The sequence below is a fragment of the Rhinopithecus roxellana genome, chromosome 16 (assembly GCF_007565055.1).
Source record: "Rhinopithecus roxellana isolate Shanxi Qingling chromosome 16, ASM756505v1, whole genome shotgun sequence".
In the NCBI taxonomy this organism is placed as follows: domain Eukaryota; kingdom Metazoa; phylum Chordata; class Mammalia; order Primates; family Cercopithecidae; genus Rhinopithecus; species Rhinopithecus roxellana.
The window spans coordinates 91,239,024-91,253,921 of NC_044564.1; the positions used below are offsets into that span (position 1 = coordinate 91,239,024).

Consider the following 14,898-nt stretch of genomic DNA (forward strand, 5'->3'; position numbering starts at 1 on the left):
GTTCATATTCTCATATACACAGTGTTGTTTTCACTTAAATTTTATTTTGGGAAAGACTTGCTTGTACTAGTGTTTTTGGTTACTTGTTCTATTCCTTTGCTTTGGCTTTCTTCTTCACTCCTATTATTCAGATGTTCAGTCTTCTTTGCCTATCTTCAGTTTTTGTCACATTCTCTCATCTTTTTGATCTGTTCATTTCGTTTTGCTTTTTTAAAATGTTGTTTGTTTCTCTTAAGGCTTATCTGTTGTGTTTATTCCCACTTACGTTCCTTCTAGTTTAGTCTTCATTTTTGAAATTAAAAAAAAAATTTTCAAGTCTTTCCTAAGTTCTTATCACTCATTGCTGGGTTCCTCTAATTCTGATTTACGTTGTTGATTCATGTCTTTTACTGTTTTGTGAGCACATCTTTCTAGCACGTTTTCATTGGAGGGATATTATTCTGATTGTTCTCTTTTTTCTCACAATAATTTTTATGACATTTGACCCTGCTGCTTTTCCCTTGGTCATTTTTATATGAAATGACTTACCCTGAATTTTACAGATGAAGCAGAGCGTAGGAAATCTTTTCTCACTTCACAGAGATCCATATGTTATTTCCATGTAGAGTGCTGCACTGTGGTGGGCCTTCCTTTCGCTCTCCCTTGCTTTGCTCTAGATCTTTTCTTTCCCTCATCCTTGTTCTTCCTATCGTACTTATTTTGATTCTCCCCCAGCAGTTTTTCCTCTTTGTTGGGCCCTCACCTGGGTGGGGGCCCTGGTGGGTCAGTTTTGGGAGTTCTAGCAGTTGGCCTGCTTTAGCCCCTCCAGGCCTTTTTACTATGTCCCCCCTGCACCCTCTCAGCATTGGAGAGCAGGAAACCTTCCCGGATTCAGCTGCTGTTCCCCAGCTGGCCCCTTGTGTTTTCCGGTGAATACCTGTTGGCAGTTCTGGGGTCTCCTGTTTTTAGGTCTGTCAGGCGCCCTGTTGCTTCCTCCTCCTTTCACACAGATACTGAAACCATGCAGAGTTCATTGCTGGTGGAGATTCTCCCCACCTGCTTGTACTTTAGGTGTCATGAGGGTATCTTGTTACCTAATTTTGATGTAAATGTCCGTGGGCTTTTGGTTTTGCTGTCTGGTTGCTGTCTGTTTCTGTGTACAGATTCAGAGATTCTCCTGCTTCTGCTGTTACCACCCTCTGCCCAGAATCTGTATGGTGATTTTAAGGCATTGTCTTCACAAGTGTCTGACTTATTCCCCCAAAAATTATGTGAAAGAAGCTGAGATACAAGCAAAGATATTTTGCTATAGAAATCTTAATTGTTGTATTTGATTTATGTACAAATCAGGCTTTCTTTGTGGCTTTTAGCATTCTCATTTAAGAGTTCATTATTATATATATTTTGGTATCATTGTAAATAAGTACTGAATTATACTTTGATTTGTGTGCTACAGTTAGATTTTAGGTTTGAGGAATTATTGCATAAACTTTTTTAAATAATCAGCTCAGTTTTTTGTTTGTTTTTTACTGTGCAAAAGGTGTCAGTAGTTAGTTTGGAACTAATGCTGTTTTGAACAATGGATAACATGTGTCATCAGAATTAAGAAACATCTGAGTAAATTTTCTGCCCTGAAAGTTTTGAAACTATGTGCCATATATAGTACCTGGTATTTTGAAGTTTAAGGAGAATGTTACGCTAGTTACTGTCTCGTCATATTATTTAACAACGTTTTGTGTTTGCATGATTGGCAATTTCTGGTTGGAGAGGTTCAGGACTGAAACAGCACAAGTGTTGAAGGTCATACCTGAGGTTCATTGCCAGAGCTGTTGGAGGGAGCATTTATAGGCCTTGGTTCTGGCCTTCTCTTTTATGATCACAATTCAAAAATGAATTATAGGTGCCTAGAAGCAAAGCAATAAAAATTGTAGCTATTTTTTAAACCTCTTTCAGATAAAAGCCATGAGTTAATTTTTTTCATTTCCTAAAAAGCTCTCATCTTGACATTCTCTGGGCATATGTACAAAAAAGACAAAATACGAACAGTAAAACTGAGCAAAGCCAATCAAACGAAACTCCCTGGTCGTAAACCCCATGCTCCCATTCCATCGCTGTAATCAAGTACATGTTTAAAGGAACAGAGAAGGTTGGTTTCATTCTTTAAATTAGTGAACAACTTTTTTTTTTTAATTAACAATAAAAACAAATTCATAGAGAGGACCCTCCTCAACCATGACTTTTCTCTTGGCCAAAACCTCGATTTCAAGTTTAAAGATTGTTACCTGCTGTCAGTAGTTCTCATCTCACATTGATGAGAAGGAAAAGGCATTTCCAAGGTAACCTATACTAACATATTTGAACTCTCTCTTTTCAATATTTTTCCTAAAGAGTATTGTGTTGTTGATGTTCCTCTTGAGTATTAAAAATAAGAATAATGTGTTTTTGTGGAACCGTACTGCTGTATACTGATATATCACTTAAAAAATATCAATTACCTCCTAGATGGCGTTCAGGAAGTGGCTTATATTCACTCAAACCAGAATGTGATTGGATCGAGCAAAGCTGAAAATCACATGAGCCGATGGGCAGCACATGATGTATTTGAGTTGAAGCAGTTTTCCCAGCTGCCTGCTAACATAGCTGTTTGCAGTTCTAAGGTAAGAAAAATATAGGGTAGTATCATCTTTAGTTACCTCATTTTTCACAGAAGTTACTCAATAGTATTTTCTCTAAGTACTCCCTCAAATAGCTACAAAAACTGTAAGGGACATACAAATAAGTGTAAAAATCAAAACATTTGGGAGCTGTAGTCATTGAAGATGCTTCAGATTAAACAACAAATTTACACCCAAGTACCTAGTAATGTTGAGTTGCTTAATAGTTTTCCTCAATAAAAATTGGCCATTACCCCCAAAATGAAAAGGAATCTGAGGGAATCATGTAGTTCAATCAGAACCAAAACCATTTCTGCTCATATGGAAAAAGGAAAGTATGTGATTAGATTGCTCCACAATTTTTCACCTAAAATGAAGACACACACAGATAACTCGTTTCACATAGAATTTATATTTTTAGCAAAAGGATTTTTATACTGTTAAAAGTCATAAATACTTCTATGGGCTCTTCCCACTTCAAATTGCTGTTGTGATATTTTTGTTTATGCATAGTCACTTTCATCAAAGGTTTTTCTTCTGTTTGGCTTATTATTTTCTAAGAGCTAAGTGCCTCAGGAGTAATTTTACTGTCACTTTATGGGCAAGAGTTCAGAATGCGTACTGTATATAATACCAATATTTCGCTTCAACCTAGTGCTATTTTACTTTTAAGAATGAAGGTAGGGGTAGAATTCCTCTGAACTATCAAGGGAATTAATTTATTTGTACCTCACTGGTTTGACAAAGGAATCAAATTACCTTAACAATAAAACCAGAGTACAAAATGAAATTCAGGACCAGAGAAAATATAAATTAAACTGGAAGTTTAAGACAGGGAGAAAGTTAGAATACACATGCATAGGACATAACATGTTCTACCCAGATATTGTATTAAAATGGCTAATTTGATTGAGTTTTCTGGTAGAAAAAACAAAGGAGGTAAGCTGTCTATTTAGTGTGATACCTCAACTAGTGCATGTGGAAATGTGTGTGGGCAGTTTGGGTGGTCACAATGACTGAGTGTCTAACTGGCATTAATGTCTGGAAGCCAGGGATTCCAAATGACTGTCCTGGACAGAGGACTGGGTTGACGGGGCAATGGGGAGGCACTCCCACATGCAAAGAATTGTTCTGCCCAAAATGCCATAACACCCTGCTGAGAAAGGCTGAGTGAAATGTTTGTCCTTAAGGAAAAACAAAAAACAAAAAACAAAAAAACACTGGTTCTAGCAGAAGCAAAGCTTTTCCTAGCACTCACTTTGAAGGAAATTTGTCACTTGGGGTTTTTTGGGGACCACAGAACGATATAGTAAACAGCCAGTTGTCTTATAATATCCCTAGAATAAATCTAATAACGGACTTTGAAAGGCTATCCTTTCTAGCCTTTTTCAATGTAGTCCATAGGCCCAACGCCAAACTACAACTCGTGAAAGCATTCTTTCGTAACCCAAATATGCTGCTTTTTATACTTGTCTTCTCATTTGATCCAGGAATGTACCATCTCTCAACCGACACTTTAAACAACATTTCTACAGTTTGATTGCCTTGTATGTGCCATCTGAAAAAGGCAGGCAGAATTATGTTGGGTTTTCCAGAAACTTCTTTGTTAGGATAAAGAGTATGTCAGAATCTTTTAAACAGATAGCTAATTTTTTATTAGGATTTTTTTTTTAACTGTGCCCTTTTTTAAAACCATGTCCTTCTACATACAAATTTTAATGTGAAAGGTCAGATAATTTGGCAAACCGCTGTAGTGGATGTTAGTGAAATAACTGGATACTGGTCATTAGCTTATCTAAATATTTATTAGAGAAGAAATTTACACGCATATAATTTCTCCAACAATTGACCTAAGAAGCAACCTGCTTCTTAAGCAAAGTTATAAAAATAAAATGCTGGAAACACAGTTTGCCTGTGAGCTCTTTCAGTCCAAATATTTTTGAGGTGGGCAGCACAACCTCGTTAGAAACCTTGTCTCTTTGCTGTGATTTTCAGAGGGAGGGCATCTCTCGCTAGGAAACAAATTGGAATACCTACTCCCTGGATGGTATAATATACCCTTCGAGGCTGTCTATCTCCCTCATCACACATACACCAACTTAGTAAACCCTTTTCAGAGAAGATAAAGAAATGAGTTGTTTAATGACTACATTGTGGTGACGTTTTAAAGCCACTAAAGGGGAGGTCCATTCCCATGGCGCCATTGCTAGCAGCCCAGACACAGTCTACAGAAACACTCATTTCAGTGGCCGACTTCAGTCAGTCATTGATACAGCAAAATTTCATTCTAACATTTCAAAGCTGTCTCACAGAATTTCTGAGAAGAAAAGTTCCCAATCACTGATTTCATCATATCGCGTCATTATTACTTCAGCACCTTTAATGAGGAAATCATTGAAACACGCTCATCATCTTTGGCTAGAGAGACTTACGTTACTCAGAGGTTTTGCAGCTGGTGTGGCAGTGGGTGGCAATAGTGAATTTACAGTTTTGAAAAAAAAAGTTACGAGAAGAAAAGAGAATAAACAAAGGGAAAGGGAAATGAAGCAAGAACAAAAGAGACTCAGTCCTAGTGTTAGAAAATACCTGCAAACTTCTTGATCCTGAAGTCTCCAAAAAGCTCAGACCTCCCAGCCATGGATAGTACAGTATCTTTCATCTGGGGCTCAATCTAGAATCTTTTTGGTTACTGGTAATTCCTCTGAGTGCTTCATGTCTGTCATCAAAGTTTTATTAAAGAACTTTACTTCTGTTTGAAAAGATGGTGTGTGCATGCATGTGTGTCTGTAGCCAGTTGCAGACATGTTGTCTCAGTAAGAAAATAAATCCTATTTGTTTTATGAAATCAGTACACAAATAACAGTTGCCACAGTATACCAGTATTTCAACTTCAAAAGAGTACCGTAGAGTCTGAATTAGAACCTTTAACTAGATTGCAAGGGAATATGCTAAAATGAAAACTTCTAAAAGAGAAGTAATAAATACTGTAATCCTAGATAAGATCCTGTGGTCTTTCAGAGTTTTTCATGTACAGTAATTATTTGATGTAGAGTAATTATTAATAACCAAAATGACAAAAACTGTGAATCTACTCTTCAAATTCAACCATGTATCTTAAAAAGGAGTAAAATGTACTATAGAGTTCATCCGTTATTTTACTATATGAAAGTATGTCACGGAGCTGAACTGTACCTGTTTGTGATGTGGTGCCTCCTTTTCTCAGTCAACTGCACGTTTTCAACTTAAGTTTGCATAAAATTTTCTGAAAAGAAATGTACAAAGACAGCCTTCAATTAAGGATTAATCACTATGGCAACTGAGATGTGCTGACTGAAGGGGGAGGATGTATTCTCCCCTCAGTTTCCTGCCAGCTGTCATAGTCAACCTCTGCTGCCTGAATCCAAGCCAAAATATCGACTGTGACCAACTCTAAGAAACTATATCTGTATTTTTATAAATTGGTACAAGTATCAGACTATAAAAGAAGACTTAATCCCTTGAATTGGATGACAGACACTTGGCACTCTTGTGAGTGTTTGACAGAGAAATAACGGGTCGCTTTGTAGTAAAACCTGGATTAATAGTAAGCCCCTCTTTATGTTATTGCAGTGTGGTGTAAATGAGAGAACTAAGCATGCTGTCAGCCTGGGGCGGGAGGTAGCGTGGGGGAGTGTCTTTTATATAACCAGTGCAGGTTTAAGCACTGTTCAGAATACTGTAAATACAAAATATTGTGTTAGTAAGAACTTCTCTTTCTTGTATTTGTATTAGATTGGCATTCTGTAGATTACTTAAAGAAAGGATTTCTGTGAGCTACGGTGGGTTTGATTGCAGTATGTTTATACAGCTTTTGGAGTCAGCTGGGAGGGATGGACTGTTTACAGTGAGCAGACTTTGGGGAGATAGAGCATTCCATTATCCTGTTTTTCAGGATAATGAATGGCATGATGATTTAAAGTAATTGTTCACAAATGGCTGGTTTACAAAGTGGTCCAGAAAGCAAGGTTTACGGTTTCAGCATGTAACTCTTACTGGGTGGGATATTTCATGGTCTTAATCGTTTTTCTTTTTGTAGCTAGACATTAATTGTATGGCATTTGTATCAGAAAGTTATCCTTTCAAATAATTTTAGTAGAAATCAAGATTTTAAAATATGTGTGTATGTGTGTGTGTGTATATGAAATTATGTGACTAGTATTGACATGAAAAAGGCTTTTGTGTTTCTACACCTAGAAGTAGGATTGGTTGTAGATAGCTTTCTAATTCAGAAGATAATATGTTATTTGAATAGAAAATACCTGCTACTTAGAGGAAGGAGAATCCAGTTTTTAAACTATAAACTTAGAGACCTATTCCCCTGCTAGCTGGAGGCTACAAGAAGCTGTGGCATCTTTCCGCACAATGATGATACTAGGATTCATGGACTGATGTAACTGATGAGCTGATGTGTGCAAAACACATTCAACACCTTGCAAGAAAGGCACTGAAATTACTCAAAAAATGTAAATTTTTATTACTGTAATTATGATTATTGCTTACCAATGGGGTGATGTGTAAATAAGTCTCTACAGTAACCTGCTATTATTTTTGTTGCTAATGGTACTGATAATAGAATATTTTAGACTGCCTTAAAAAGATATCTAATCCAGTCCTTTAATTTTATGTGAAGTACCTGCCTTGAACTGTGGCTGATTTCTAATGAAAAATGCTATAGAGAAAAATGGTTTTGAAAGAAATTATAAGCTAATTTAAAAATTGACTGGGAATGACAAAAATGATCTTTGCTTGTTAGGAAGTAGTTTGATTCCAATTCTTCTCATAGCTGGTCACTGTTCCAATTGCATAGAAGATAGCTATAAGCCTTCTTTGAACAGTTTCTCTGTTGAGAATAGCCACAAGATCCAAATAGTTTAAAAATAGTATTTCTTCAAATAATGCTTTCTAGGTAGTATTACAAAAAATTTAGGAATAGAGGCCTCATTCAACTCTGACTGACTCTACCTAGTGAATTAAAGAATGTTACGCACTTAACAGCCCTTTTCAAATTCTATTTTATCCCTCTCTGAAAACCATGGTATCAATTGGGCATGGCCACCTAATGGAAACACCTATGGCCTTGTCATCTGAAAATCCTGCCTCTGTCCTAGGAATTCTGAATTTTTATAGGTGAATAAAGCTAAATTAAGGGTTAAAATAATTACAGTATTTCAGAATTTGAAGGATTCTTGAAGACTGTTTAACCCAAGCATCTCGTTTGCCTAAATTTTAAAAATAAGAGGATAAGTAACTCCCCACAGGCCCCCCAGGGCTCACCAATGGCAGGAGGCTTACACCACGAAGGGTCTTTGACCCTTTCATGTTTTCTTGTGCTTTTCCCTCAGTACCTTTGGGATCTGCTTTGTTCTGGAGATTTCAATTTTGCCTTTCCAATATGACAAATCAGTCTTTTAATTTTTCAGGATAACTGGTCTGTGAAGAATTACCTTCACTTCAGCAGTTACACAAAAACCTCACGTGGGTTGAATGTATCCTTCCTTTAAGAGATATATATATGTGTATAAATAAACCATATAATACAACATATAATGTGTGTTATATATTATACATGTACATATCTCACATGTATATGGATAGCTAATGTATATATAATGTACATGTTATGTATGTTATATGATAACATGCATACTTGTATGTTATATATGTTATGTGTTATATATGTATAAATATATATTATATATATAATACATACATGTATAAACTACATAACTATGTAGTTTTTACTTTTTTTCCTTAAGCTATTTTCCTACCTGGAATAACCTTCAGCGTTATACTTCTGATCCCCTAAATCTCCACATCTCTCTCCCATTTGAGATCTACCTCAAATGCATACTCTCTTCCACGAAGTCTGCCCTAGTTCTTCCCTCAGCTAGAAATAAGAAGCCTTCCTTTTACACTCTTTATGCTTCAGCCAGTAGTACTTGGTATGTCCTGTGCTTATGCTAAAGTATGACGTTCAAATTTTTATTATAGTTATATACATATATCTCTTCTTTTCTAATAAACTCTGAACTTTGAAATAGTAAGATATGTCTGATTTACCTTTGATAACCTAAAATAATCTTACATAATTAAGACTTTATGAATAAATATTTCTGGGATAAAGTCAGGTTTTCAGTTTTTGTCAGGGTACAATGAACCACACCTCTGTGTTCTGAGAATTTTAAAGATGATTTATTCCATGAACAGCTTTCATAGTTTCTCTGGAAATTATCTAGAGATGACATTGTTCATTGTTCACTGATTAACTATATTACGAACATAGTTAATCACTCAGGGGAAAGATCTCTCTTTCTCTGAATGAGAACTGTTTTCAGGTTTGCCTGGTAACCATGGTGTTGGATGGATTTACTTATCCTATACCTCCAGCCCTATCAACTCCTATCTGAATGTTCCACTCCAGTTAGACCCAATTCAAGTTCCGTTTTTTCCACAAAGCCTCAGTCTTCAGGGATCACTCAGTTTCAGGTTCCTTTAGTGCCCATTCTCTATGCCACTCATCACTGTAGACGTGGTATACCTGTAACTGTTGTTACTTAACTCATGTGGATTCGTTTTTTCCTCATGTATGTTATAAGCTACTGAAGAAGCAGGACCATGGGACACTCTCATATACTCCTGTAAACACTACCATTTAGCTCCGGGCAGCACAGAGAGGGAGTTCAGAAAATGTTTGTGATAATTCCCGCATGGAAGTACTGCGTAAGGCCAATCACTACAACTATTTTCACAAGTTAAGTCTCCTCAACTCTTTGTGCCACAAGTTAATGTTAAAGTGAGTATACTGGCTGGCAGCTAACGTAAAGTTACGAGTCAAGTTTGAGCAGTATAAATGCTTCTTCGTCATTCTTCATCGTCATTATTCGTCATCTGTTGGCCATAATGCTGGTATAGGAAACCCACTCAGGAAGACAGAACATGAAGAATGGTGTCAGAAAGATATTCCTGGAACCCATGCATCCTCATCTGGCAATAATAAATCTAGAGAGTCATTGTGTGGCTTCCAGAGTCACTTTGTAGCTTCCAAAGCTCTGTCAAGTGTCTTATTGTGTCCTTTCCGTAGCATACAAGGCCTATCTCAGTTTGGCCCTAGCATGCTTTTCTAGTCTCATTCCAAGACACTCACGTAATCAAGATTATTGAAATGAATTATGTACCAAGAATTCTGGTACATACCAACAACAGAGTATGTACCAACAACATAGTAAAAAGCTGTGAGAGCAGATTCTGTTTATATTCCATTGTGTACTAAACACCAGGGATACAAAGATGGACAAACAGGCTCTTCTTAGCCTTCAGTTTGTGAACTCTTCTCCAGACCTGCTCAGGCCTGCCATGCCTTTGCTTCTCTGGTTCCTTGTTTAAAATTCCTTGTCACCTGCGTCTGCTGATTGAACTCCTACCCCTTGTATCATCTGTGACAGCTATCCCCCAACTCTTCTCCAAAGCAATATAAAGTTTTCCTCATTCTTCTCTTTACTTGTGTGTGTTTATCTGCTAGAGCAGTTATCTCATTGTATTATGCAATACTGGATGAATATGTACAAGATGCTTTTGAGTGCAGGAAATAGAATAACCATCAAAAATTGGGCTGTATAGTAAGTCACTAAACTAATTCAAATAACAGCAGGTCTAGAAGGAGGCATTTTCAGGCGTGGCAGCCCCATGACACGATAGGGATTCAGGCTGTTTCATTTTCTGCCCTGCTCTCTTTAGTAAATTAACTTTTAGTCCTTAGGTCTTTTTCCTCATGTTGCCAGATGATGATTGCAACTCAAGAACTCATTTCCTCACACAAATGTATTCTGAGGATAGGGAAGTGTAATTGTCTTCATATATCTCTCTCTCCTATTATATTTATTTATTTATTTTGAGACAAGAGTCTTGCTGTCACCCAGGCCGGTGTGCAGTGATGCAGTCTCTGCTCACTGCAACCTCTGCCTCCCAAATTCTAGTGATTCTCCTGCCTCAGCCTCCTGAGTAGCTGGGACTACAGGCACATATCACCACAACTGGCTGATTTTTGTATTTTTAGTAGAGAAGGCGTTTTGCCATATTGCTGAGACTGGTCTCAAACTCCCGACTCAGGTGATCCACCCACCTCGGCCTCCCAAAGTGCTGGGATTACAGGCATAAGCCACCATGCCCAGCCTTATCTCTCTCCTTCTGTCGGGTGTATTAGTTCATTTTCACATTGCTGATAAAGACATACCAGAGACTGGGTAATTTGTAAAGAAAAAGATTTAATGGACTCACAGTTCCACGTGGCTGGGAGGCCTCACAATCATGGTGGAAGGTGAAAGTCATGCCTTACATGGCAGCAGGCAAAAAGAAAAATGAGAGCCAAGAGGAAGGGACAACCCCTTATTAAACCATCACATCTCGTGAGACTTACTCACTACCATGAGAACAGTATGAGAGAAACCACCCCTATGATTCAGCGATCTCCCACTGGGTCCTTCCCACAACACAGGAGAATTATGGGAGCTACAATTCAAGATGAGATTTGGGTGGGGACACAGCCAAACTCTTATCATTCTGCCTCTGGCCCCTCCCAAATCCCCTGTTCTCACATTTGAAAACCAATCACGCCTTCCCAACAGTCCTCCAAAGTCTTAACTCATTTCAGCATTAACTCAGATGTCCACAGTCCAAAGACTCATTTGAGACAAGGCAAGTCCTTTCTGCCTATGAGCCTGTAAAATGAAAAGCAAGTTAGTTACTTTCTAGATACAGGGGATGTACAGGAATTGGATAAATACACCCATTCCAAATGGGAGAAAATTGGCCAAAACGAAGGTGCTAAAGGCCCCATGCAAGTCCAGAATCCAGTGGGGCAGTCAAATCTTAAAGCTCCACAATGATCTCCTAGGACTCCATGTCTCCACATCCAGGTCACACTGATACAAGAGGTGGGTTCCCATCGTCTTGAGCAGCTCTGCCCCTGTGGCTTTGCAGGGTACAGCCTCCCTCATGACTGCTTCCATGGGCTGGCACTGAGTGGCTGTGGCTTTGCCAGGTGCACAATGCATGCTGTCAGTGGATCTACCATTCTGGGGCCTGGAGGATGGTGGCCCTCTTCTCACACCTCCACTAGGCAGTGCCCTATTGGGAACTCTGTGTGGGGACTCCAACCCCACATTTCCCTTCTGCACTGCCCTAGCAGAGGTTCTCCATGAGAGCCCCACCCCTGCAGCTAATGTCTGCCTGGACATCCAAGGGTTTCCATCCATCCTCTAAAATCTAGATGGAGGTTCCCAAACCTCAATTCTTGTCTTCTTTGCACCCGTAGGCTCAACACCACATGGAAAGCTGCTAAGACTTGGGACTTGCACCCTCTGAAGCCATGGCACAAGCTGTACCTTGGCCCCTCTTAGCTGTGGCTAGAGTGGCTGGGACACAGGATACCAAGCCTCTACCATTTTTTTGTGAAACCATTTTTTCTTCCTGGGCCTCAGGGCCTGTGATGGGAGGGGCTGCCGCAAAGGTCTTTGATGTGCCCTGGAGACATTTTCCTTCTCAAAGAGAGTCTATAAATGAAAATGTGAATAATTATTCTAATTTGTTAGTATGAGCATAACTCTTTTGTGGTGAGTTGACATTAGATAAGACAAATATGTCTGAACTGAAATTTGTGATATTTTGCAAATTATCTGATGAAGATAATACACCTTTAATATAACTAGGATCTGCTCACAGTTTTTACAGCAAGATGGTAAGTTGATGTTTTATTTTAGAGACGTCACCCATCTTGTTAGCCACATTACTTAGTATCAGTCAAATTTCAGTTAATCTATACACAAGTCTCATGACTAGCATTACCTGCTTCAGAGTGGATTGGAAAACCATATCCCACTATTTCATTTGCTGTGTAAGGCTATTTTGTTGCAGGTGAAATAATTGAATGCCTTAACGCAAGAACTTTTTATCTTGTTTAGAAAACTTGTTTGGCAAATGTCCTCCAGAAATTAAGTTTTCTTTGTTGTTGAGTGCGGGGGGAAAATAACCCTGTTACTCCTCTGTTCTCACCTCACAACAATCAACACAGATGATTTCTGTGACCGGCTCTGTGAGGGATTTCCCCTTAAACCAGCGAGCAGTCAATTCTGTAGCAGATGCCAGCTGGGTAGCCTCCGATTCCGTTCCAATACTATCTGCCTGGATACAGTATCAGATCCAGCAGGTTGAACACTCAGTCCCACAAGACTGCCCGCAGCTTGTCGGTCAAAAGACCCCGTTTGTTTTACCTGTGCTTCTAACCAAGCAGCTAGAAATCAGGGTTCCCACAGTCCCCTCCCGGGGCTTGTTTAATTTGCCAGAGCAGTAAACAGAACTCAAGGAAATACTTAGGGTTACCATTTTATTAGGATAGAGATGAAGAGCTGCGTCGGGTGAGGTATGGGAAGAGGTGCAGAGCTTCCACACTCAGTCCTGAGTTCTCCGCCCTCAGAATGTCCGGCTTCTCAGCTCTCCAGATGTTCTCAGAATCCCGTGCTTTGGGGTTTTACGGAGGCTTCATTACATAGGTATGATTGATTGAATCAGTCATACCTATGCAATGGTTATGATGGTTAAGCCACTGGTGATCAGCTTAACCGTCAGCCCCTGTTCCTTCTCTGGAGGTTGGGGGTGGGGCTGACAGTCCCAACGCTCTGACCCTGCCTTGATCTTCCTTTTTTTTTCTTGTTTTTGAGACAGAGTCTCGCTCTGTCGCCAGGGCTGGAGTGCAGTGGCCGGATCTCAGCTCACTGCAAGCTCCGCCTCCCGGGTTCACGCCATTCTCCTGCCTCAGCCTCCCGAGTAGCCGGGACTACAGGCGCCGCCACCTCGCCCGGCTAGTTTTTGTATTTTTTTAGTAGAGACGGGATTTCACTGTGTTCGCCAGGATGGTCTCGATCTCCTGACCTCGTGATCCGCCCGTCTCGGCCTCCCACAGTGCTGGGATGACAGGCTTGAGCCACCGCGCTCGGCTAGTTTTTTTGTATTTTTATTAGAGACGGGGTTTCAGGTGTTCGCCAGGATGGTCTCGATCTCCTGACCTCGTGATCCGCCCGCCTCGGCCTCCCACAGTGCTGGGATGACAGGCTTGAGCCACCGCGCTCGGCTAGTTTTTTTGTATTTTTATTAGAGACGGGGTTTCAGGTGTTCGCCAGGATGGTCTCGATCTCCTGACCTCGTGATCCGCCCGCCTCGGCCTCCCACAGTGCTGGGATGACAGGCTTGAGCCACCGCGCTCGGCTAGTTTTTTTGTATTTTTATTAGAGACGGGGTTTCAGGTGTTCGCCAGGATGGTCTCGATCTCCTGACCTCGTGATCCGCCCGCCTCGGCCTCCCACAGTGCTGGGATGACAGGCTTGAGCCACCGCGCTCGGCTAGTTTTTTTGTATTTTTATTAGAGACGGGGTTTCAGGTGTTCGCCAGGATGGTCTCGATCTCCTGACCTCGTGATCCGCCCGCCTCGGCCTCCCAAAGTGCTGGGATTACAGGCGCCCGCCACCTCGCCCGGCTAGTTTTTTGTATTTTTAGTAGAGACGGGGTTTCACGTGTTCGCCAGGATGGTCTCGATCTCCTGACCTCGTGATCCGCCCGCCTCGGCCTCCCAAAGTGCTGGGATTACAGGCACCCGCCACCTCGCCCGGCTAGTTTTTTGTATTTTTAGTAGAGATGGGGTTTCACGTGTTCGCCAGGATGGTCTCGATCTCCTGACCTCGTGATCCGCCCGCCTCGGCCTCCCACAGGGCTGGGATGACAGGCTGAGCCCCCGCCCGGCCTGCCTTGACCTTTCAGGTGACCAGCCCCATCCTGAAGCTCCCTAGGGGGCTGCCAGCCACCAGCCAACTCATTAGCATAGAAAAGCACATCACTGTATTTCAAGGATTTTAGGAGCTGTATGCCAGGAAACTAGGACAGAGACCAAATGTCTGTTTCACAATATCACAGTCATATTTGTGTAAGTTTATAGTCACCCAGCAAGCATTTATTGAGAACCTATAGGGCATGACTCAGGACTTAGTACAATAAAAATACATGGTTGCTCTCTGGATTACAGGAGTGTGATCTAGTTAAATAGATAAGACCTAAACAATCAAAGTAACTTCAAACAGTACAGGGGGCCCTACCTATTCAAAGAGATCCCCTAGTTTCATTATATTTCTCTGATGGGTGAAATGAGGATCTTTGGCCTATGTGCAGCATTATTTGGTTTGGT

At 40.3% G+C, this 14,898-nt stretch overlaps 1 protein-coding gene across 2 annotated transcripts in view; it reads left to right on the top strand.

Moving 5' to 3' along the window:
- The window catches only part of LOC104669120 (DNA excision repair protein ERCC-6-like 2), a 99,032-nt gene that overhangs the window by 58,507 nt on the left and 25,627 nt on the right, over positions 1-14,898 (top strand). For both annotated transcript variants that reach the window (XM_030919409.1, XM_030919410.1), the window contains one exon: positions 2,482-2,636. In XM_030919409.1, the coding sequence (XP_030775269.1) occupies positions 2,482-2,636 (155 nt within the window). The remainder of the gene's footprint in view (positions 1-2,481; positions 2,637-14,898) is intronic.